Source organism: Lampetra fluviatilis, chromosome 13 (assembly GCF_964198595.1).
Source record: "Lampetra fluviatilis chromosome 13, kcLamFluv1.1, whole genome shotgun sequence".
In the NCBI taxonomy this organism is placed as follows: domain Eukaryota; kingdom Metazoa; phylum Chordata; class Hyperoartia; order Petromyzontiformes; family Petromyzontidae; genus Lampetra; species Lampetra fluviatilis.
The window spans coordinates 7621761-7646815 of NC_136287.1; the positions used below are offsets into that span (position 1 = coordinate 7621761).

At 45.9% G+C, this 25055-nt stretch overlaps 2 protein-coding genes across 4 annotated transcripts; one reads left to right on the plus strand and one right to left on the minus strand.

Annotated features, from left to right (window-relative positions):
- Positions 1-16: 16 nt before the first annotated feature.
- FAN1 (FANCD2 and FANCI associated nuclease 1) lies at positions 17-16297 on the minus strand. 2 transcript variants are annotated; one of them, XM_078862208.1, is made up of 14 exons: positions 15541-16297; positions 13666-15029; positions 13339-13479; positions 12657-12864; positions 11978-12211; positions 10759-10890; positions 9901-10009; positions 8635-8754; positions 5287-5451; positions 4815-5016; positions 4506-4609; positions 3308-3502; positions 1676-1804; positions 17-1211 (listed from the first exon to the last, which is right to left on the minus strand). In XM_078862208.1, exons 1-14 carry the CDS (start codon positions 15546-15548, stop codon positions 1071-1073), a joined length of 3252 nt encoding a protein of 1083 aa, XP_078718334.1. In that variant the 5' UTR covers positions 15549-16297; the 3' UTR covers positions 17-1070. The 2 variants fall into 2 exon arrangements, with proteins under 2 accessions (XP_078718334.1, XP_078718333.1); XM_078862207.1 differs by having other exon boundaries at positions 13666-15032.
- A 683-nt stretch (positions 16298-16980) lies between these two features.
- PTAR1 (protein prenyltransferase alpha subunit repeat containing 1) lies at positions 16981-24625 on the plus strand. Of its 2 annotated transcripts, none has more exons than XM_078862209.1 (7): positions 16981-17112; positions 19374-19543; positions 19859-19925; positions 20630-20734; positions 20929-21148; positions 21292-21605; positions 22123-24625. In XM_078862209.1, exons 1-7 carry the CDS (start codon positions 17021-17023, stop codon positions 22490-22492), a joined length of 1338 nt encoding a protein of 445 aa, XP_078718335.1. In that variant the 5' UTR covers positions 16981-17020; the 3' UTR covers positions 22493-24625. The 2 variants fall into 2 exon arrangements, with proteins under 2 accessions (XP_078718335.1, XP_078718336.1); XM_078862210.1 differs by having other exon boundaries at positions 21369-21605; positions 22123-22261.
- Positions 24626-25055: the final 430 nt, after the last annotated feature.

A 25055-nucleotide genomic window follows, 5' to 3' on the forward strand; every position in this document is an offset into this window, starting at 1 on the left:
TAGTGCATTTATTCGACTTATTTTTACATTCACGATTTGACAATTTTGCACTCAAAAAAAGCATAATTAGTCTGAAAGCACAGCGTGTCAAATGCAAAATTAGAGTTGGATCAACATTTAATAACCCACACAGGTTAAATTGCGCTTGAAATGTTTTGTTCACCCTGAGCTTGAATAGTAAAACACAAGGGTTGCACAGTTAACACTTCTCATGGCACTGTATAAGAATATTTTTGGATGTTGAATTAAACTCCATACGAGAGGCGCAAACATGATCTTAGAGGTAGTGCATCTATTCTGAAATGTAACCCTTGCAATTTGCAGATTATGTGTTGCTTGTTCACTGGCAGTAAAATCACTCCTGTATTATTACTCTGACCTATACTAAGCTGAATTTATTTTTTTTTGTAAAAAAATGAATAAGCCAAATTGATCTTGCTGTAAAGGCAACCACCTGGAAGAAACCCATTATTTTATCATGTACAGGCAAGTCCTCATGATCCAGTCTTACCTGAATATAGACGTGCAAATCTACATTCAGGTGTAATTTAATGTACGTTGCACACATCTTGTGCTAAGACGTGGAATGGTGGATCATTGGTCGCTAAATGTTGAGGACGAAGTTCGTTTATGATGGGTGTAAGTCTGTTCAAGGCACCGGACTTAAAAATCAAGATACAGCTGGCACCAAAGGGAACACTCCAAAGCAGAGACCACCAATACCTCATTTGCATAGACTACAGGAACCACATGCGGACAGGCTTGCCCCAAGAGCTCGCATTTCTGCAACAGGCATGCTCATGCCACACCGATCTTAATTGGGATCAGAACCGAGTTGCCCAACCATGGAACACAGTGATTTCACGGGGTCATCACGGAAGCAAAGAGTGTATTGTGATGTCACTTAGGTCAACTTCCTGGGGGGAGATGCGAGGTGGAGCAGTGGGAGTGAGTTCATGGAACACAGACATAAATAGCAGGATGGCCACAGATTGAGATATTCCTGGGTCAGCACAGGTTGGTTCCCAATACGAATGGGAACAAGGTATGAGAAATCGTCTAAGGCCACGTTAGTTTTCAAGTCTGGCAGCCCTGGCTCCATATGCGGTTACGTGGCACACTTCCACCTGTGCGCCCAGCTGCATGAGCTCGTGCAGCCACAGGAGCTGCTTCTGCGACAACCGATCACTGGGCCCCTTCACCTCCACCAGCTGCACACAGGGTGGGCAAGGGGAAAAGAGGAAATACAACTGTCAAGGTGGTGCTGATCCTAAAGTTGCCTGTATGTTATTCGGGTAAAGAAATGTTAGTGACCACAGTGCTAAAACGGGTAATGTAGTGCTGTTTGTTGCTGGCCGCTTGGCACTTTGGGTCTTTGGGCCTGTACTTGGTGTCTATGATACAAGCAAGTGTACACGTTCAGTGTAATGCATACATGAGATAGGTGGCTGGGTAGCTTGGAAGATAATACCCTGTCGGACTACTGAGCTGCCACTTGATTTTGGCTTGAGTATGGATTCTTTCCACCTGTGATCAAACCGTGTTCTCAAGTTACTTGACGATTCTGAAGAAGCTACCGGCATGTGGAGCAACACCCGATAACCCAAAACCATGCCGGAGAGCTTTTGGTGAACTGGTGATGCGGTGACTGCAGCTCCCAGCGAGGACCTCTCACCTTGCACTGCAGGGTTTGGCTGCTCCACACCACCAGGTCTGGGAGGCCACCACGGTTGTGTCGCAGGTTCTTGGCAAGACGCTCACAAACACCAGCCAGGAGACGCCCGCCCAGGCTCGCCACTAGGCTCTGCACAACAGTAGACCGGATTGCTCAAAATCGGAACATGCAGTAAACCCACCTGTGTTAATGTTGAAAGTTATGAATTTCAGTTTTGAATACAATAGAACTATAATGAAGTGATGTTTCGGGTTCCCATTGGAAATTGGTGCAGCACTCGTTTCCTGATAGCACTAGTGGTGGAAATGTCACGTTCTTATGGCAGGGACAAGACTTCCCTTGGGACAACCACTTAACTTCCACAGCAGTGCTGTTTCTATCAACCCCAAAAGAATGGGCGGCCGAGGTAAGCTATGCCCAGCTGATGAGACTTGGAAAGTTAAAACTGGTCCAGACATTGCCACTTTAAAGGGATGCTGCTGTAAAACATTGATACAGAAAGCCTTTGGCCTGACGGAGCCAAATGTTTTCATTTATTTTATTTGCCAATGAAACAGAAGCTTGCCTGCATCTTATGTAATTACACACAAATTGCCAAGGTGGCACGTGATGATGACACTAACATATTCGTTTTTTGTTCCTGGGTAGTAAGTGTTATTTCGTAATTGCTTATGCCAAAAAAGTACAGACAATGGCTATTATTCCCCACAAACTTTGCTTTTGTGACCAGGACAGTGATATTTTGAAATTTTCCTATTTTCAATAATGAAAACGGGCAAATTTGTGTTTTATCGTTCACAAAGTCAGAAAAAAACAACATGAATCAAAATTAACATGTATTTATGCAAAAGTAACACAAATTACGACAAAAGATTTAGACACCAAGGTGCACTACCACAGGCGGGACTGTCCATAGCAGACCGAGTTTTCTGTGGGGAGGAACAATCTCGAAAAACTACTCAATTCTAAATCTTTTGTCGTTATTTTTGTATTACTTTAGTATATATACATGCAAATTTTGATTCATATGTTGTTTTTTTCTGACTTAATGTGAACGAAAAGACACAAATTTGCATTGAAAATAGGTACATTTCAAAATATCACTGTCCTGGTCACAAAAGCAAAGTTTGCGGGGAATAATAGCCATTGTCTGTACTTTTTTGGCATAAGCAATTACGAAATAACACTACCCAAGAACAAAAATTGTGTTTCATAGTGTTATGTAATCGGCGGTTGTTCTAGTGCCAGACTTCACAGTCTCCAAAACCTCAGTTAAGTCAATAACCCGTGGCCATCATGTTTGCAGATGAAGCGTACGATGGTTCTCGTATTCGTTCTCATTCGCTGCTCCTTGCTCGTGGAGGTTCAGTAATAGTCCCGACATTACCGCAAACTTGGAAAATAAATCGATTCTACGTATATAAACAATACACTTCTATAGCCTCATTTACACGTTTTGCATTATCTGCATTTTCATTTTATCCGGGCTATCCCACCTCCATTAGCCCAGATAACCGAGAGGTGATTGTACGCCTTCGCTGGTGGCGTTCTATCGCACAGCTGTGACGCCATCCTCGTGAATTGGCTTGAGCGCACGACAGGCCCTCCATGGGGCTGCTCGCGACGCGTTACCGTGGCCTGGCTGAGGGTCATGAGGCGCTCCCACGAGACGAGGCCGCACGCCTCTCCCTCGTGGGCTGTCCACGCTGCCACCACGAACTCCTGCAGCTCTGCGCCCGTCGCCCCGCGTAGCTGTGCCAGCCGCTCGTCCAGCAGCTCGTGCCGGTTCTCGTAGAAGCCGTCCGTGTACAAGTCCAGTGGGAAGCCCTTTCCCGCCACGCCGCACACAAGAGATTTATGGGGAGTTCTCTTATCCACATTGGGCTTTACCAACCCAGAGCACCGAGTGCTCCAGGAAAAAAGTTTAGTCTATTAATTATACTTAAAGGATAATAAATTATTTTTCCAAACCGATTAATCGGCAGCTATTCTGAAAGAGTAAACGCTGGGCATCCAAAATGTTGTAAACTAGCCAGCATGACGTGGCAACGATGAGTGATGACATGGTCATCAATCGCCACCCAACTCCACCTCAGTAGGCTTCTGGTAGCATTCACATCAAGTAATGTAAACATGATTCCTTGTTAAAGGTTTCAGTTTTGTCGCCAGAAAAAAGGGGAAAAACCCTATTATTATATTTTTGTACTGGCAAAGGAGGCCTCATGATGCACATTAAATTATTATTTTTATTGGAGGGTCATCAGCCATCGTTAAGATCAATCCATTTCTGGATGAAGGCCTCCCCAAGCGGTTGTTGGTTTTCACAGTCCTGTGATTTGACAATTCACCGGGTATCCACATGAGCTGACTTCATGGCTGCATATCCTCTCCAGCACATTCTCTCTCTTAGCTGCTACTTCCTCACTCATCATTTCCAGCGGCCATCAGCCCTTCTAGTGGCGTGTCCTACCCAAGCCCACTTCCTTACAGTCAAAATTATGTCCTAAACCTGCATGTGTGTTTTAATCTATGTCTCCCACTTTTCAGTTTTTGTAAAATAAAATCATGGATGCCCATGTATCTGATCCATATCACTAGACGGTAATACCCGCCAATTAAAAACTCTCTTCTTTAGGCACATTGATATGTGTTTCATGATCAAGTTCAACTTTCCAAAAGCAGACCAACGTTTTTTCATCCGCCTCTTAATTTCATCATTTTGATGCCAGTCCTTTTAATAACTGTCCCAGGTGCACACACATACTCTGCTGCATTCTCCACCTGTGCTGGATATTTGTGCAATGTGCCACTTCGACTTTGACGCTCACACCTGGTAGGGGTTGAGGAATACGTCAGGGACAGTGCCCGAGAAAATGACGTCCCACAGCAGCAGGCCAAACAGCGTGCAGAACGTGGCACCCTCGCCGTGCAGCCCTGTTCCACACACACACACACACAACGCTCGCTAGGTCTCCATTGAGAATAGTGGACACACCGACCCTACACTCGTTGTCTCCATTGAGAGAAATGGAACTCGTTGTGTGTCCATTGATAGATATGGATACAATCGCCAAACACCCAGTGGGTCTCCATGGAGAATAACATTGTTACACTGCTTATCATGAGCGCAAGCTCACACCTTGATCAAAGTCCTGTGAGCGGTAGTGGGCGAGGGCCAGTTCCTCCACAGAGCACATGATCGTGGTGGTGGTGGTGGTGGCGCCCACTCCGTCTCTGCTCCCACCCGCAACCTCCACCTCCATGGCTTCTTCCTCTTCCTCCCGCAAGAATACCGACTTGCCCATGCCCGTCTGGGGACAGGCCTTGCCACGGATCGTCACCTGCCACGGAGCGAAGAATCAAGAGGCACATGGCCGTCACGTGTCGTGACATCGTGTTAATTGCTCTGCGAGTCACACACCTCAAGCTTGGGTCAGCGAATGTCCAAGGGAGATACAATTCTATAGATATGATTGAACGAATGAGAAATCATCTCTTTTACTGCTCGACAATACAAAACCAGCAAAACAATAACCGCCACTCGGGTGCCATGCCAAGGGAGCCAACTTGCGGAGTGCGGCAACTCGGTGGCGCTGCGAGCGCGTCCTCACTTTGGGCGCCTCGTCGTACTCGACGGTGGGAAGGTCCCGCAGCAGGTGGCGCAGAGCCTTGCAGCTCGGGGACTCGCGGATACGCACGGCGCGCTGGTGCAGCGCAAGCCTCTGTCCCGTGCGCACGTACGGGTCCGTCAGCCCCCGCCGGATGGCCTCAATGGCCTGCGCGCGACAGACGGGACACGTCAGTCGGGCTCATGTATGAGTGCGATGGCACAGCAGAGGTGCTTGTGCCAACAGCATGGTTTGGGGAAAATTTAAGAAAAATTGTGATATTCCATTAGCAGCGGTGCACAAGCATATCTCTGATGTGAAGTGGGGCCATTGCCCAAAATGTTCCTTTTTATTTTTCCGGTGCTACTAATAAATGTTTATTTTTTGCAGAAAAGCTCCGTTACAGGCAAATTAGTTACTTGTATTTTGCGTCAGTTATTGTCTACCTGCTCACCGGAGCGAGGAGCATTGCTCATCTCTGTTGGTAAGGACCATTTTATCAATGTGTACAGCCCTTTCATCAATAAACTGCTCAATGAGGACATCCTCAGGCATGTGCGTTTAGTGATGGTTATTTAACCACGTCTTGATCAGTGCAGGTTGGTGAAGGCAGGGAGCACAGATGTGAAAAAACATAATTCTCCTTAACTTATGAACGAGTTAGGTTCCAGAGGTCTGTTTGTAAGTCGATTTGTTTGTAAGTCCAACTTTACTCCTGTCGATTCCAAACGTGGTATGGCATGTACAATAAACATGGGTAATGGCTTTAAAAGTTGTATAATTTGCTATATATGCCATTGGTTCATGTCCTGCAGATGTAGATGTCACCACCGCCATCTATTGCGCGGTGGTTAAAATTACGACTCTCGGTTCGAACAAGCAACTGGACATACGGGCAGTTTAATTTTCGATTTAAAGCTTTCGTGACTGCAGGGAATCATCTTCTTGGTTCTTTCGGTAAAGTCACGTAGAAGGGAAATAATAAAATAATAAAAATAAAACATAATAAAATACAATTCTCACGACGTTTCGGCCACAACGCAAGCAGCCGTCCTCAGGTGAAGAACAGGTCTGTCGGAAAGACAGCGTCTGAATGAACACCACCAAGCTTCGCAGCGTATATTTAAGCTGGGTTCTACGTGACTTTACCGAAAGAACCAAGAAGATACGAGCAGTTTGTTCGTATCTCTGAAAGTTTGTAAGTGGAATGTTCGTAAGTAGAGTCCCTGAGTAGAGCAGTACATTTTGGTGCACTAACCTCTACTGCCCATCGTTGGAGCTCCACAAATCTTATGACCACCTGGTCTATCCAGGGTAGTCATCCATCCAAGCGCTATTCAGGTTCGATTCTGCTTGGCTTCCAAGATCTCATGACATCGAGCATATTCCAGATGATTTGGTAAATTTATACGCAGGTTATGTTAAACACAGTAACTGGAAGTGGGCTTCGCTTTTTATTGGCTAAAGCAGAAAGCTCTTAAGTTGCAAACATTCACAGGATTATATTTTAAAATGAAAAGGTTTAAAACCACTCCCAAAAAACTGGGTTGTCCAAAATTAGAAATTGTTTCGTAAATGCTATTATTTTTGTTGTGTATGCTATCACATTGGATTCAGCAGCATTCAAAACCTCCACATGCAAACTTTTATTTACATCAGCTCTACTTTGATTGTAGCAATACATTAAATCAACAAAGTGCTGATTCGTTAGATTTCCAAATTAAATTGTATTTAAAATATACCCAATGTGTACTGTTCCAACACCAAGGCGTCTGTGCCGTTTCGCGACTCAACACTTTGATATTCACTTCCTCTGCTGAGTGTGTAAATGGAAACCTTAATAACTAAAAGCCCAGCGGGGAAAAAAATGTGTATTTGTATTAAATAAGTCATGTTTTAGAAAACCACAGCGTGTAAAACAAGCAGAAAATTAATTGGATTCTGGGCAACCAGCACCACGTAACATTTGGGCATAATTTCTATTTGCACTGTCAGGTTTGCCTAAGGTAACAATACACCCAACTGCCCTGTGTGGAATTGCTAAACAAATATAAAAAAATACTACTCCTACATTCCGCAACCAAGCGCTATTATACCCTTACATTTATTGAAGAGCAGCCTGCAGGTGGTTAATGAAATCTGAGACGAGAGTGTGTGCGGAGCGCTGACTTGCAGGGTGTGTTGTTTTTGTGTTTGTGATTTACACAAACATTGCAGGACAGTTCCATACGAAGGTGATATCTTATCAAGGGAATGCTTCCAATGCAGGACGCATTTATACTTGATGCCGATTGTGATGATGTGCTTTTGGATTTGTGTGTTTGCCATGCGTGGGGTTTTAAAGTCAAAACTCTTTTAGTGCCTTGAGATTGATGAAAATTATTATGGTGATGATTAATTTCCCAAGATTAAATTGTCATGAGGGGTACACAATTGTATTGTTTTATTATATTAATATTTTATCATTTTTTTCATGTTTCAACAGGAATACCTCGCACTTTCGTCTGGTTAGGGACCAGAGCATCTACGAATGTCAAAAATGGACGAATGCTAAAGCAGAGCCTTTATTTAGCCTTGCTTATTAAGTTTTACTATGTCAAGCTTTTCTTGCAAATTGAGAACCTCATGGGTTATTTTAGCTTTACTATAACCACACTTAGGACCCATTATTATGAATATATTAAAGCACAAAAATAAGTATTTGACATTAATCACAAAAATAAGCACAGTATGAATACTGTACACGTGTTTTATAATCACGAAAATAACTATGAACACTGTAGTATTATACTGTTTTCGCAAAAATAACTATGAATTGTTTACAGTATAATCACGGAAATAAGTACAATATTCATAATATATGAATAAAGACAAATATAATAAATGCTCACTGAACGACTTCTATTCAAAGACTGAACGAAAAAGACGGCGCGTGGTGCGAACGTCGTGGAAGGTTTGGGATGGAATCGGACGCAAAAGGAAATCCGCGTGGACGAAATTTGAAATGTGGTCATAATTGAAAACGGTCTAAAGAGCGAAGCGACGAAAGTCAAGTGGAAAAAAGTCAAGTTATCGCTATAATGTTTATCACATCTGTCTCACTATTGCTCATTTCCTCCATTGGCAAAAATGGAAACTACACAAATAATTTTCAGTCATAAATTCCTAGCTGCACAATTTCATGGATGCATCACAGAGTGAGAATCATAATAAAATTCAAGAACTTTCCGCATGGATAGTCAATACGAATCTGCAGGGGAGACGACCTCAAACAGGTTGCATAGTGTGACCGACAAATCACAGTAAGCCAGACGAACATCGAGCCTCCCTGGCGAGGTAACGCTTACGTACTTTTGGCGTGTCTTTGAGGTGGTGCTGCAGGTTCAGTGCCAGGCGGTCCCACCAGGATCCACGGCGCTGAATGCAGTACGTCTGCTGCGACAACAGCGAGTGCAGCTGCTCGACCGCCTCCTGTTAGCATGCAGCACCGCAGGATTGATTTGTTTTACGTCTGTCAAACGTGCTCCCTGCAAAATCCAGATAGACGAAGAGATCTCCGTCTCTTCATTGTAATGCCTCCCTGTTCATAGCAGCCGGGGAAAGAGATACTAAAGATACTGTTTCCCAAAATCTTGATTAACCATTGCTGTTCTTGCTTAAACCACCAATGATGCTATTTGGCACTCATAGTTGCAATAAACCATCTGTTTATGTATGTTGGTCACCCACCTCAGCACTACCCAGGCCCCACCCTGATCATGTCGGGCACATTCAAAGTTATTTGGTTATTGGCTTACACCTGTCTTCATCTTGGTTAAAATGCTGTTTCTCATTTACAGTAATAATTTCCCATGGGCTGCGTGACCTCGTGGTAAGCTGTGATTTTTGTCTGTGTGCCAGCGTTCATGGAAACAAATGACAACATTTTAGAGCAGGGGTGGAGGGCCTTTCAATTCCTGGGGGGCTGAATAGGATTTTTTAAATCCGTTTTTAGCAGGTCACACACTAACACACATACGCAGCATTATCAAATAATAATAAATAAATAATGAGCATGTCACCCGAGCATAAAGAGGCCCTTTGCAAAAACAGTAGTGACTGAGAGTGCTCACATTTAAAACAGTGTTGCTAAGTCAAATATATTCCTCTCTAGTATTCGATTCAAGCTCGAGATGTCATCATGGCCAAAGCCGTTGGTGCCACCAAACCTTGCCGATGCTCTCTACCCTTTGCCAGATGGTGCAGATGCTGCAACACGAGATATGCACCTCCAAGATCTCCCCCGACAGCAGCCCACGATCTGTTCTTAGGTCTTCTCCTTTGTCGCCGGACTCATGGAGACTATTCCAATGCCTGTCTCAATAACCAGCCTTCTTCCATCCTGCTCACATCCCACCCGGCGCACCCTGGTTTGCCTGATCATATCACCAGTACTCAATTAGTGATTGAAATATATAATTTGCGGGTCAAGCACTTTGCCTGATGTGGCTTGGGACCGTATGAAATGAAGCTGTTGTGGGTAGTGTCCGGCCCATCCCTGTTGCAGTGGTAAGGGAGGGTGGTGTGGCTGCCGCCTCAGTGGGAGCTCTGGGGAGAGGGTGGGGTCCACACACACACCGAGTAGAGCTGCAGTCGCTGCAGGATCTCCACCCCACGTGACATCATGCGTGTGTAGGCCCAGCCGGCCGACATGCAGCGCAGGTGCAAGGGCAGCGCCTCCTCGTGACTGCCGCCCACAGAAATGAGAACAAGCGTCTAAGCGAACGCAAAATGGAAATCAGGGGAGCCGATTAAACGGCTCCCGAAAGAGAAGCCGCGTAGCAGCGTTGGCAGTTGTGTTTTGTGCAGGGCACACATTTACATGGAGGAAACATAAAACCAGTTCCAAATTTCAGCTCTTGCAAGAGATGCAGTAGTTCGCAAAGACATGAAAACCATTTGACAGAGAATATCACTGTGGTATCAGCAACAATGCATCGAATATTATTGATTATATCACTAATGATATGTGCACCGAATCACGCTAGGGAGAATCAATTACTTACGATTTATACAAAATTAAATGGAATTTTTCTTGCTATATTTAGACAACAGTGGTGGCTTGGGGAGGCTTTCATCTAGAAGTTGATTGACCATGGATGATGATGATGATAATGTTGAGGTTAATAGAGCACACAAAAGTGTCCGAACGTGACCACAACATTTTAAAAATAAAAATACATGAGACAAAAATTATCGGTTAATAATTTTAATCAGGATCTGGAATCGTAACCCAGTGACTCACTGGTGGTGAAAATAGGGTAAGCAGCACTCGCAACGTCTATCCCTAAAGAGTAGTTTTTAAGAGCATTGTTCAGTGGAGAGTGAATTAGACGTGATGATGATTTGGATATATGTTTGTGAACCGGGGATCTGGCAGTTGCTCATCCCCGCAGGCAAAACTCAGCCGCCAGCCGGCTGGCATTGACACCCTACCTGAAATCCAAGCTCCGCTTCATCTCGTCCCAGATTGCATGGGCGGTGCGGTACAGGCTGCATGCATCCTCCAGTTTGTTGCTGCTCATCGCATGATCCATCTCGTTGAGGCTATGCGAGGCGGTCTCATACCTGTGACCAGGGGCAACGGCCAAATAAGAGTGAAAGAGCGGCAGCACACGTGTGATAGATTCTGATGCAGCAAGGGCAATGGAGCCACACGCAGACTGACATGGCTTTACTAGAGGGCCTCCCCACATCGTGCGCGTTGTGGGGGTTATTTGATCGCTTCTACACTGGTCAGTGCAGGTTGGCAAAGGCAGACAGAAGATGTGGGACCACAGAAATATAAAACAATAAATATTGCACTCTCCTCTGCCCTCTACTGCCCACCACATAGTCCTGCAGCTCTATGGCCACCTGTTATATGCATGGTGGTCACCCTTTATTCCCAGACAAATGAGGGGTATCCTTAAAAACTTGATGACCCACAAAATTCCGTTGTCTGAAAACTAGGCTTTGTTCAGAGTATGCAGGTTAAGTGGATGCAAAAAGTTAATTTTACAGCCAGATTTGTGAAGATGATGCAATAAAAATGAGTCTCGATCGAAAGTGGATTGTAAATTCTGCCAATGAGGCTGGTTTGGGGTATCTCAATGTAAATGAAGATTATCAAGTTTTTTCCAGGACGAGCCTCTAATAATGCAGCCTGCATACTCGGCCTGCTGATCACAACTAATCTGCTTTCACAGTGGATTGGTGATCATTGCAATTAATAATAATTTACACGTATAAAGCGCGTTTCACTCAGAGGTCGCCAGGCGATGCACTGCACTTAAAGCAAGGAACTCACGCAATTCTAAAACCTAATATAAGCAGACAGGCTCATGATTTAACCACGGATACAACCCCCCCCCCACACTCCCAAAACACGTAACAAAATTAATCAGGAGAAAAGGCCTTTAAGAAAATGGAATTGATTACCATAATCAATGCAATTTTCTTAATCAATGCCATTAACACTACCATGCCTCGTCATTGCTTCCTTCTGCTCGACCTTAAAGCTACTGCATGGTCAACAACTGATCTCTGATTAAACAAGACACCATAATTCCATTCAATAACCAAATCCCCTTTGTTTAGTTTAAACTCTCGAGATTTTGTGGTGTTTAGCATAGCAATAATAATAATGCAGTGACCGACTGTGACCGAGCCGTGCCTGAGGAGGGCGTCGCGGCTGGGGAAGATGTGGGTCTGGCGGCGCACGGTGTACGCCGGGAAGCGCAGACGCGCCATGCCGACCATGAGCACGGTGAGCAGCGAGCCCTGGCCGCCGCTCGCCGCGTCCTCCTCGTCCGGGGACTCGGCCGGCGAGAAGAGGAGCATCGCGCGCGAGAACACGGCCCGCAGGGCCCGGCGCACACGCACGCAGCGGCCCAGCCGCTCGCGGGCCCTGGCGATCGCACACAAGGGACGCAACGCGTGAAAACAACACTCGCCAAAAAACGTGTACAATCACAGTTTGGGTTTTGTGCAATCGTCTGAATGCAACTGCATCTCAAGACGCTGCACAACAAGTAGAACAAGCGTTCACATGTAGGTGAAATGGAGGAGTTCATATTTTTAAAGGAAGGTGTGTGATTGGATCTGTTTTGGGGGCAAGGAGGGCCTGGGACGAGGCTAATGACACACTCAGTGCGTGTGACGTCAGTCAGTGCGTAATCTACACATGTGACTCGACTCCTTTTCTTTTGCGTGTGACATCAGCGGCACGGTTCGGCTTCTGCTGTAGCAAAACAACCTAGCACCTCCCGAACCGTGCCAGGCTAGCTCGGCACAGCCCCGGCACGGGTCCGTTGTAAAATGTTAGAGTGGTGAGTCGTTGTTGGGGCAGGAACCTGCGCAGAACGGCCGGGTTGGCGTCCGTGCCACGTGCGCCCATGAGGCTGAGGACGGAGCGCTGGCGTGCGAGTCGTGCTAGTGCCTCCACCAGCTGCTGTCTGTGGACGCCACCGGCGACGGCAACGTGAAAGGACCGCGCCACCAACCTCAACTCAGGTGCCGGCAGCACGGACAGAGCTTCACTTACGTCCGTCAGCTCAGATTCTGTCAAACAGGATTAAAAGTAACAATTAATTTCGGTGCTCAGTCATTAATTATTGCACCAATGATTGCCTAGTAGCAAAATCATCATTATTAGCCATGATCTATCCACTTCTAGATGTAAACCTCCCTAAGTTGTTGCTAACCCAAATTTATTCATCCATTCTACACAATCCATTTAAGAGTAGGCCACGTGTGCCAGCGTCATGGTCCATTTTAGAAAAAAATACTCACAAATTACTTAATTGGGTAAAACCACATCGCAACATTACTACCTACTGGCAGATTATACGTCTGTGAAACACAGCGCCCTCACCATAGCCTTGCCGCGATTAGAATGGTGCAATACAATTTGTACTTAAAGTCTTATCAACTATTATTATGACGCACACCGCATTCTCTATGAATGAATCTGAATGCCACGTGGCTCGGTCATGTGCGATCTGGACGCAGGATCCTGGTTTGCAGGGCACTGACCGGACTGCAGGAGCTCCGAGCTTATCAGCTCGTCCAGGGCAGCCGTGAGGTCGGCCGCGATGCGCGCGTACTTGAGTGTGACCGTGGGCAGCCAGCGCACCTTCCTCTGGAACAGACGCACGTACAACTTCTGGGCAGCTTCTGCAACAACAAAGATCCCCCGTATAGCCTTAAAGAACTAGGTTGTTACAAACCGTACCATATAGCACAATCACGAAGCTGCAATAACAATCTTGCGGAAGCACCCAATCACATTATTTAAAATATTTCTCAAGATTTACCCAAGAAAACGATTAACCTCGCGTGTGACGCAGGGCGTTACGACACCTGAGAGGGAATGGAATTTGTCGATGATGGCCATGTCTTCGTTGTTGAAGAGCACCCGGTCGTGTTCGTGACTCATCACGGTGCGGAGCACCGTCAGGAAGTTCTCGAGGTATAAATCGGGGCGCCCATCCCCCACGTCTGCAGACACACCGTCGTCCTCGCTGTCATCCTCGCCCAGCTCGCCCTCCTCAGGCTCCTCCTCTCCCCACGTGTGGGCTGCCTTCTCAACGGACGGCCGAGATCGACGTTCATTCGATGTCTGATTCGCTTTATTGCCATTGGTGGCCTTGGGCAAGTTTGTGACACCGGGCCCGGTTTCACATGACACTCGCGATGCCTTCGTACCCAAAGGAGCTGTTGCCGAAGGCTGCTTCCTCAAAGAGGGTGTGCGTACTAATTTGCAATCATCCGCGATGCCCTTGTTATTTGTCACTTGCGTAATCTTGGCTGCCGAGCCTGCCTCTCCTCTCCCACTTTCTTGTTTTGTCTCTGAATTTTGCAGTGGCTCCCTAAGCTCGTCGGGCTCGGACGCATCTTTTCCAGGTATATTAGCTAGCGAGCCAAGAGCAGTCACTTCTTTACCCTGAGGAGGCAGTGTTTCTTTGAAGCGATTGATCGTCTTCCTTGTACTACGTCTGAGTTTGGACGACTGCTTCATTATTTTGCATTCAAGTTCTGATGCCGTCAAGTCAATGCAGGCATCTTCGGGGTCACTTCTTTTTCCAGATCCCAGGGATTGCTCCCTATGGCATACGACTGCCACCTTCACGTTTTCTTTCTGTGATCCACTTGGCTGACCTCCAGGCTCCACCTCAGTCTCTCCCATCCATTTGCCAGCATCAACATCTCCATCATCATCATCATCAAACAGCCTCATACAAACACTTCTTTTTGACGAGCTTCCACTTCTCAGGAATGTCCGAGACAGCTTGGAGGACAGACTCCTCCTATGGGCAGCTCCTTGGCTCTCTTCTCTCTCGTGCCCAGCCTCTGTCCGCTTGAAGTATGGACTCATATGTGGCTTTACAGCAAGTGGCACGGTGTGTGTTTCCTGCACACTGCCATTGCCTCGCTCTGCGGTTCCAGGCTTCTTGTGCGTCGCAAATCTGCAGGACTCCAAATCCGGATTCTGTAACTCATCATCCTCATGTCTTTGGTGATTTGGCGACCTTGCCACAGCATGGTTATCATTCCTGGCTCGCTTGGTCTTTCGTCCAGTGCTTTCCCCACCGTTGCCCCCTCTGTTCGGGCTTTGTTCGGAGCCCGAGGACTGGCACAACTGCTTGGGAGGCGAGCGGGGTCGGAAGAAGGCGAGTATGGATCCAGCCTGTGACGAAGTTCCAGCGGCTTTGCGCTTCTTTCCTCTGCTGAGCGACATTAGCAATGACAGCATGGTCAATCTGTGCAGTCGCCACTAGATTTGTTGTTGACACATTTATATTTACGCGATCTACCCCCCCCCCATCCCCTTTGTTATGGACTACGATGACACCGTTTGTGCAACGGTGGTCACTGCCATCCCATGCCTGTCAACACCTTATCAGTGCCTTATTACAGACCAATTCAGACCTTACTGGTCACCCCGTGCCCTTATAAATCTCCACGTTCATTCCTACTACAAAGTCCCATCACAAGGGAGAAACACAAACAAATAAAGACCAAAAAAATATTTTGCCCGTATTGAAACGGCTGTAACGCCGTATGGACCTGAAAACTCAATTTCCCTGTACAAGACTACGGGGTAAACACGGTAAGGGTTGGCAGGGCATGCGAGACGGGGTGCGTGGGCCGGTGGCTTGCTGACACTACAGATGTTAAACAAAAACAACAGCCCTTGCTCAAGACAAACGTAGCGCTTTTAACCCGGCAGCGTACTTTGGCATCGCCGTGTCTGGCCGAGACGGCGTGGGGATCCCAACTCCAGCTGCTGGCGAGGTCGCCTACAGCTGATGATGATGAGACAGGGCAGTGCTGATGATGAGACGGAGCTGCTGATGATGATACAGAGCAGTGCTGCTGATGACACAGAGCAGTGCTGCTGATGATGACACAGAGCAGTGCTGATGATCAGACAGGGAAGTGCTGATGAGACAGGGAAGTGCTGATGATGACACAGAGCAGTGCTGATGATGATACAGAGAAGTGCTGATGATGATGACACAGAGCAGTGCTGATGACACAGAGTGCTGATGATGATGAGACAGGGGAGTGCTGCTTATGATGAGACAGAGCAGTGCTGATGATGAGACAGAGTGCTGATGATGATAGAGCAGTGCTGATGATGATTATCTTGTTCATTGCCGCGTGCCCATCATTGATTGCGGCGCGCTGATGAGTGACATGCTGATCGCGGCTTGAGCGCTGATCGGTGATTCACTCGCAGTCTGCTTGTATCGTATTACAGCGCGTGTTGCTGATGATTATGTAGATCAGTACTGATGATTGATTGGCGCGTGCTGCTGATGATACAGAGCAGTGCTGATGATGAGACCGAGCAGTGCTGATGATAATGATGAGACAGAGCAGTGCTGATGATGAGACAGTACTGATGATGAGACAGTGCTGATGCTGATAAGGCAGTGCTGATGATGATGAGACAGAGCAGTGCTGCTGATGATGATGAGGTGGTGCTGCGTTCCGACTGCTTCTGATGCCGGTAATTTTTGGCGCGAGTTTCACGTCGCGCGCTGATGATGCCGCGTGCCGCTGCTGGCTATGACGTCATGTCACCCCCCCCTCCACCACCACGCCCCCACCCTCCCGCCCACAGCGGAGACGTCACCAGCAGCGTCAAGAGTTCGAGTGAGTTACACTGCGCTGGTGTTTAAACAAATCAGAATTGAAAAAGTATATAAATGTATATTTTTATAACTGTAGAAATCCGATGAGCTATAAAGATATTTTCACACATGTCCAGTAGGCGCACGGGGTCAGAACTTTACAACAACAAACAATACAAAAACACGTTTAGGAGTGCAGAGTATATGAAGGGTAAACAAATCACTTAAACATAAAGTAAATACATATTTTGAATCACTCACAAAATATGATTTCATCGAGGCCCCGCCCACTCACATGAGACCACGCCTACTTTCATTGGGCCCCGCCCACTATACGTGTGGGCCCCGCCCACTATACTTGTGGCCACGCCCACTACACAGGTTGGCCCCGCCCACTATACTTGGGCCCCCGCTCACTTCGCCGAAGAGTCCCCCCGGCCCACTCTACATAATCCCCGCCCACTCGGACGAAGGGAGCCCCGCCCATATTTTGACGAGACCACGCCCCCCCCAATCACCGCCCACTCGCGGTGACGTCACGGCCCGGCGGTTCACTTCACGAGCGGCCTGTGAAGATGGCGGGGGCGGAGGAGGAGGCGGAGGCGCGCGACTTGGTGCGGAGAATCCTCAAAGACATCGGCAACGCTTTCCGCAAGAACCCGGCCATGTGCGTCTCTCTCCCGCGCCTTCCCCCCTCACTTAATCGCGTGCGTGGTCGCTGTTGATGTCGCGTGGTGGTCGTTCGTGGCGCTTGTGATGATGATAGGGTCTGGGTTTGTATCGATTCCCTGGAACCGGGTAGTTTTGTTAAGCCGACGAGAATCGATTCCTACGACTCTTTTTTTTTGTTTACGTTGAATGGTTTCGTGTTTCGATAAGAGTTTTGATCGGTTCGTGCATGTTGCGCTGTGGTAATTGTGGTTGGCACGGTACGTGAAGAGCGTTTAACCACCGTGGATTGTGCATTTATTCAAATGCAATGTTGTGTAAGAAATCGATTCCTATTTCGTGCGGCAGTCGCGAGTAGTGGAATCGACGCTCTTAGGCGTGGGCGCCCCATCTACTTGGGTCGTGTCCACAGTTATTTTTACTCTTTGTTTTAATTCTCTCATTGTTACGTAACTCGCCTGGTGTGTGCGGGTTTCACTCGTACGCCTTTCTGTGCTGCGATGCTGCGTCTGACGTTGCATTGTCGCAGCATGACCAACGACTAACAAGAAACATGTTCACCGCGAATATCAGAATATTTCAGCTGGAGGAATCCGATGAGCCGTGAAGCTCTTTTCCACAGTTAGATGGGCTTGAGACTGGTGACGGATTTGCGGTCAAAAGAGGTTGCCCACCGTGGAAATGTAATAACGAGACCGAAGAGCGATTCGCGACAGCGTAGCAAATCCAGAAGATTTGATATAAAAATTGGCCCTGCCATGAGAACGTGGAATGCCATCGCAGGTGTGTAGGCCCTCCGGCTTGAGTAGGACTAAAATGACAATTTGAAATGGTTTTATAGTTAACACTGCCAACGCTTTCTAACTCAGGTCGGATGGGTGTATGCACGAACTCCTCGCCTAAAGTGGTGGCGGCACACGACTCTCTTGATGGGCCCATGTCATGGCATTTAAATTTTAGGTAACGTTAATTGTTTAACCAGGTGAGAATTCGACAGACAAAGGCTCATTAGTAAGCGTGATATATTAGGTAGGGACTTAGAGAAATCCGGTTCAATTGATCAAAGGTTTCCGCAGAGTCGCTGTCCGATATTCTCGACAAACGCATGTTGGGAAGCATTGCAGAAAACCGTTCATATGCGTGGGTTTTGTGGTTAAACATTTATTTTTATTTTACAAGTAAACACATTGGTGCCGCCAAGTAGTTTTTATCGACTCAGAAATAATCGCACTGTGCTTACACCGTAAATGTAATTTTGGCCATGTCACAGGATGTGTTAGGGCTTAAATGAATGGCGCATCAGTAGCCGTTTGTGCATGTTTTGCCATTGCCCATGTCATTTAGGTCATATTCCAAAGATTATTTTATTATTTTAAACACTGCATCTACATGTTATGTAGAAGGCACAACTGCTCAAAGATATCAGCCAATGTTGTAAACTCTATGTTTAAAAAATAATTTAGATAAACAACCCCATAATTTGTAACAACTAAGAGGCATTACGTGATTTAACGCATGTTTTGAGTTTTATAGACCTGCTGAGATGCGTATGTCTTGTTTACAGGGATGTCAACCCCCACAGGGAAAATCGTTTTTGCTAATTAGCCGTTGCTAGTAATTTCTGATTTAGCAAATTTGGACCATGGTTGCATCAGAGGTGGTATTTTTTTTTATTGAATATACTTGAGTCAGTAAAGCACGAATTAGTTGTATATTGCAGTTGTCAATCAAGGGTGGGTATTGATAATATACGTTAATTTGTGGGAATTGTGGACACTTACAAACCAGGGATTTCTAAATTTTAAGTAACATGTCTATGTTACATGTCTGCATGTGATGATCAAAATTAAGGAATGTTTTGGCATGTTTAAATTTTCTCATATATGTATGATATTTTTGTCTCATTCCTTCCATTAGCCTAAATATACAATTTTCAAACAGGTAGTATACATTATGAATAATAGATTATTCCACCCACAATTTGAATATTTTATTTTAGGCTTATTAATATTTTTTACAGATAAATATTTACATGTCTCGTAGCCGAGGCGGCATGGTAACATCGGACTGCTAAAACATTTGCTAGCCTTAATAGGGGCTCACTAACAGCACAGTTTACAACACTAAAACATGTGTAGGGGTGCCTGCATGTGATATTCTGATATGGAGGATTTCCAACATTAAATATGCTCAATCGCCCTTTCTGTGCTTGTGTGTGATTCCTCGTATTTTTCTCCGCCGCCACCGCCGCCACTCCAGTGATGAGATTGGCGTGATCCCCGTTTCGGAGGCTCGCTACAACCGCAGTCCCGTTGTGCTGGTGGGCAGCAAGCTGGGCCTGGAGAGCTGGTGCATCAAGCTCTTGGTGCCCCATGTGCACGGGCAACTTGTGCACTTCCGTCAGCGCAAGATTTGGCCAGATCAAGACGGTAAGCAGCGTGTCCCATGCTCAGCCGTGGAGCTTTTCCCTCGTAGAGTACTGTTTTTGGTTTCCATATGCTGTTCTAAGCTGTTTTTGTTGAGCAATTGCAAACAACTGAATTTGCCTCGAGGTGAATGTATGTATGTTGAACTTATTTTGCACCGTATATAGCCAACCGTGCTCATCGGAGGTGCGGAGTGTGGCTCTCGCAGATTCCCATGTATAGGTATTTTCCCCCAACTCTAATATGAGTTTCGTTTTTACCATTTCCTCTGTTGGGCTGCTCATAATGCTTTTACATCTTCCTGTGTATCCTCCGTAGGCCTCGCTGAACTGACTCACACGCTGCTGCTTCTTAATCCTGACTGCACTACAGCATGGAATGTACGGTGAGGACACTCAGTGATAACCAATCAATGAATGTGTAATAGACAGTTATTGTGAGGTCACGTATAAAGATAAAATAATAAATTAAATAATAGCATACGACGTTTCGATTGCAACACAAGCAATCATCATCAGGTATAATGAAATAGCAACATAAAATCTGTCTATAGTTTTCTGGTTAGATTTTATGTTGCTATTTCATGATACCTGATGATGATTGCTTGTGTTGCAATCGAAACGTCGTATGCTATTATTTAATTTATTATTTTATCTTTATACGTGACTTTACCAAAATAACCAAAGAATAATTCCTGCAGTCACGAAAGCTCCAAAATTAAGAGTTATTGTGAGTTTCGGACTGCTTTGCTTTTTATTGTAAGACAGCACGGTTTTATGTGCACTCAAACATTTTTGTGATGTGTGTGCCATAATGTTTTAAAAGGTGCAAAATTGTAGTAATATTTTATTGGAAGGAATATATTGGAATTAAAATAATGTCATGATGAAATGGAAAATACTTTTTAGTAATTGGGCCAAGAAGAGTGATGTTATTATGGACTTTTTAGCCACACTGAACATGTACAGTCTTGATAGTCATTCCAGGCACAGCCGTGTGATTTTTTTCCCATAGTAATGCGTTGCCTTTGGTGTAATGCTCCCCTTGTGATGCATATGTCTAATTCAACCCCACATACTGTATTTTCAGAAAGGAACTCATCGCAGCCAATCTCTTGGAGCCCAGGAAGGATCTTCGTCTGGGCAGCCTAGCCCTCACCAAATTCCCAAAGAGCCCGGAGACCTGGATACACAGGTTAGCCGTGCTTACATTGATCAGTGAACGTCAGACGGCACATTTCCGTTTCCAGTCGATCGTAAACTCAAGCATCTTAACCGCTGCTCGGGAATACCAATCCAAAAACCGCCTTGTCATTTCTTGCATGCTGACGGTGTGCGTCGACAGCTGCCTCGCCTCACTGCGCTGCATTGTTACAATTCTCCCGGCAGGCGATGGGTATTACAGAGATTGCTGAACTCTCAGGAGCGGGCACGAGCATCTGCAGATGACGGCGATGAGTTTGCGGCGGCGCGAGCGGAGGCTGTGTGGCACTTGGTGCAGGGGGAGATGAGCGTGTGCCGCGCTGCCGCCGAGCGCTACCCTAGCAACTACAACGCCTGGTCCCACCGAATATGGGTCCTGCAGAACGTGGCTCGCTGCAGTGTGAAGGTAGGAGCCGTCCACCTCTTGCACACTTTTAGCACTTGCGGCAAATAGAACTTGGCATATTATCAAACAAGCACTCTGCTCGGCAGCAATAATTTTCGTTGTAAAAATATTCCGTGAACTTTGCTCCATTTGTAACTGAGCAGGCGCTGCTCACTGAGCTCGCTGCCACCGAGCCCTGGGTACGGACGCACGTCTCGGATCACAGCGGCTTTCACTACAGGCAGTTCCTGCTGAACTCGCTGGCCGCCGCCGCCACCTCCAGCGCCGGGGACCCCACCCGTGTGAGCCCCTTGTCAGAGACGGCGCAGCAGGACGGCGAGGGCCCAGGGGCCGCCCTGGCAGAATCTGGTCCGCAAAGCGACACGGTGGCCCTGACGACGCTGCTCCATCGAGAATTCGACCTCTGCACCGACCTCATCCTTGCTTACCCTGGCCATGAGACGCTGTGGTCTCACAGGTACTTTAGGGAGTTCCTTAGAACAGGGTCCTTTATTGAATATCTACGCGCTCACAATTGATGTACATTACTGGTAGATGAGGGCCTTCTCATGCCATGTGGGTCTTTTTGATGATACTCCATCCTGCTGTCTGCGTGTACTGTATTTGGAAGCGTGGAGTGTAGTACAGCAAGGGGGTTTTTTTGCAGCAGTCCCTTCTCCTGTCCACCATATAACCTTGTGAACACCATTGTGTTTGGTGATGGCCCATTTGAGCACAACCCTGCATAGAAATATGACTATCGGCTCATTCTGGGCAATTTTGTCTTCACAGTAGACGTGAATTGGTCGGTTGTTATACTGCGCAAAGATTGCATCGTAGTTCTACGATGTGTTATCAAGTCGTACTGTGTGTTTTTCGGCAAGACGTCTGACGTTTTGTTCCACGTGCCAAGAGCTTCAAGACTGTTGACGCTACATGACATGAACGTAGCTTACCCACTGTTGATGTGCTACGTATTTTTTTTTTATTTGCAGGAGGTTCTTGTATCATCTGTGGCACCGGAATGACGGCAAGGGTGGGTCGTCCAGCCCCAGCGGTACGCGGGTGCCGGATAAAACACGCGGCGCTCAACACGAAGGCACCGGCAGCCACAGTGAAAACGCCAAGGATGGCGCAGGCGATGGCAGCGGCAGTGTGGCAAACGGCGGGTCGCCGAGCGCTTCGCACACTCGCGGGCGCGCCAACGGGCAGGGCTCGAAGCGTCTGAAGGCCGAGCCGAGGCCGTACAGCTTGCAGGACGAGGCGTCGTTTGCGGCGCGGGCCCTGGCGGAGTCGCCGGGCTCGTTGCAGGCTCGCTCTGCTGCTGCCTACACCAGGTGGCTCGAGTCTGTCGGCGAGCAGTAATGCTTACAGTCCCGTGCGGGAACTGGGGTTTAAACTGGCTGCTGAGTAGATAGAAACAACACCACAATCCTAAACAGAATGTAAAACATACGGTACACAAGCATATTTTCAGCACCCGCAGTGCACTTTGTTTTTTACAGGATATGATATAATGTGGCACGGCTTCCATTTTAACGTTGTTACACGTCCGTATTAATATCAGGTCAGTTGGGCACATTTTTAACTCCATCTGTGTGCCGCAGATATATTTCATCAGCACTTTTTGCATGTGGTTTGTTACTCCTTATTACCCCAATTGGGCATATTTCTGAATGTTAAAGTTATTCAAAATACCACGATGTATAGTATTGTACTATCCAGAAAATTGTGCTTCGTGTTAAAATTAATTATTTACAGGTTTAGGTTTAAATGCGCACAGCGTCATGTTTTCACGTAAAGTTATTTGTATGTTTACATAACAAGTGTACGTGCTGTGGGAGTGTGTGGTGTGCCGTTAGTGCAGGTGTGAGATTTTAAAATCTCATCTCCGGTAAATGAGATTAGGAGAGATTAATGCCCAGTCACGAGTTGCAAGCCAGCATCTCTTGAGACCCTTTATTCAAGTCCTGGGTTACCATCTTTGATTAAAAAAAGGTAAAAATATATTTAATAGCATCAGCTCATCCTTTTAACGAATGTACAACATCTAATTAAAATTGGTATTTGCGCTTGAATTGGCTGTATGATCAGGATATATATAAATTTGCAAAAGAGGTATCCATACTGATCAGCACAACTGTAGAACACTGAACAGTTGATGCAATTAAATGGCATTGGAGGATATGGTCTCGTGTTTTCGATTTGTATTGATGTCTCCATCGACAAATTTGACCTGCTATAGCTCTTACTGGGGACAGATTTACTTGGTTCTCAATCTAAAAAACATCCAACCGAACAGCTTTGGTTTAATTCTTTCATGTTTTATTTTAATTGAAGGATGTGGTTCGCGTTGGAAGATTAGAATAGACAACTGTCAGAAATCTGTCAGAATATGCAAAAGAGGTGTCAGGAGTTCATTTATTTTTTTGTTGCATGGCCGTGGAGAGTGAGATTGGGCAGTTCGACCCAATAGTGGAGTTTAGCTACCTCCTTGGACTGTCTTCCTGTGTTCGTGATTCAAGACACTACTGTCAAGGAAATAAATGCACACTTTAGTAGTTGTGAACTATTGTATATGTAGCTTAACCGCAGCAGTCTAACAATAGTCACTGATGGGTGGCCTGTTTGTACAATTTCAAATCGTTGGATTTCGTTCTTCATTGACCATGCGCATATTTAAGGAGATGTAATTAGAATCTTGACTTAATTATCTTGTCATAATATTAACATCTTTTGGTCCAGGCTTTTGACACGTGCAAATGTATGTACTTGTATGAAATCGTGTTCCATGTTTGAAAACCATGCCGTACAGGCAGTAAAGTCTGATGGGGCTTTTGAAAGGGCTGCCTCAAATCAACACTTGCAAATGTAAAATTACCTGCTATTGGCAAACAGGTCATGGTTAGTGAAGAACATCCTCGGCAGGCTTCAACGCTTACCAGATCTGAAATGTGGAGCCTGTCGCATGCAACATTTCCCTGTTTGTCACAAGTGTTTGCTCGCATTCTTCATTTACAAAACATTTCTTGTTAGAGCTGCATTGAAAAGCACGTGTTATATGATTACAATTATGCCCATCAACCATTTTGCCTGCTAGATGTTCTGACACAAACGCGCCGTTGCTGCATCAATACCCGGAATATATAGCCGTAGGACTGCCGAAGATACATTTGCAAAACACTTAATTTTAATGTTTTTCCTCATGTAAAAAGTTTTTCACAACTCCCAAACGGAAGACGCAAGAGAAGTGCAAGTTCACTGCAGACTATCGATGCTTACGTTTGAAATTTACCAGCTGCTGAATCTCTACTTCACTCGATTAGAACCGGTATAAACTACGATGCTGCACTCACAAGTATGGTTGGATGTGGTCCGTAGATTATTTATCATCAATAAATGTATGCAACTCTGAATCCATTGCTTTTATTGAAACCACGTCAATCACTTCTACTTACATGAACACTGCCTGGAATAAAAAGAAAAACTCGTCTGTGCCTTGTGGGTGTTAAGTAGATGCTTGTGTTAATTGTGCAGTCAAATTTACACGTTAAAATACCAGTTGGACACTCATTGCTTATTTGGTGAAACAAGATATGTCCTGTTTCATAAATGCAGGTAATAAAGTACATTCTATTTTTAAACCAAACACGGAACAAAGCATGTATTACTTTCAAACGTGTTCCCAGGTATTTGCAGTACTGATGCTGTTGGGTCGCCTTTGGGAGAAAACGTATTTGTATATTTGCAAATAGTTATTTTGGCGTTGGTTTTGGGGCTTTGCTTTTATCAATTTGGAAGGTTTTCTGTCGGGAAACTCCCTAATCAGAGCATAACTTTCAGGTACGATATTGATATAGGGCCTTCATGAGAGCATTTACAGACGGACAGCTAATGTATTAACACTTTCAAATATTGATGGAAAGCA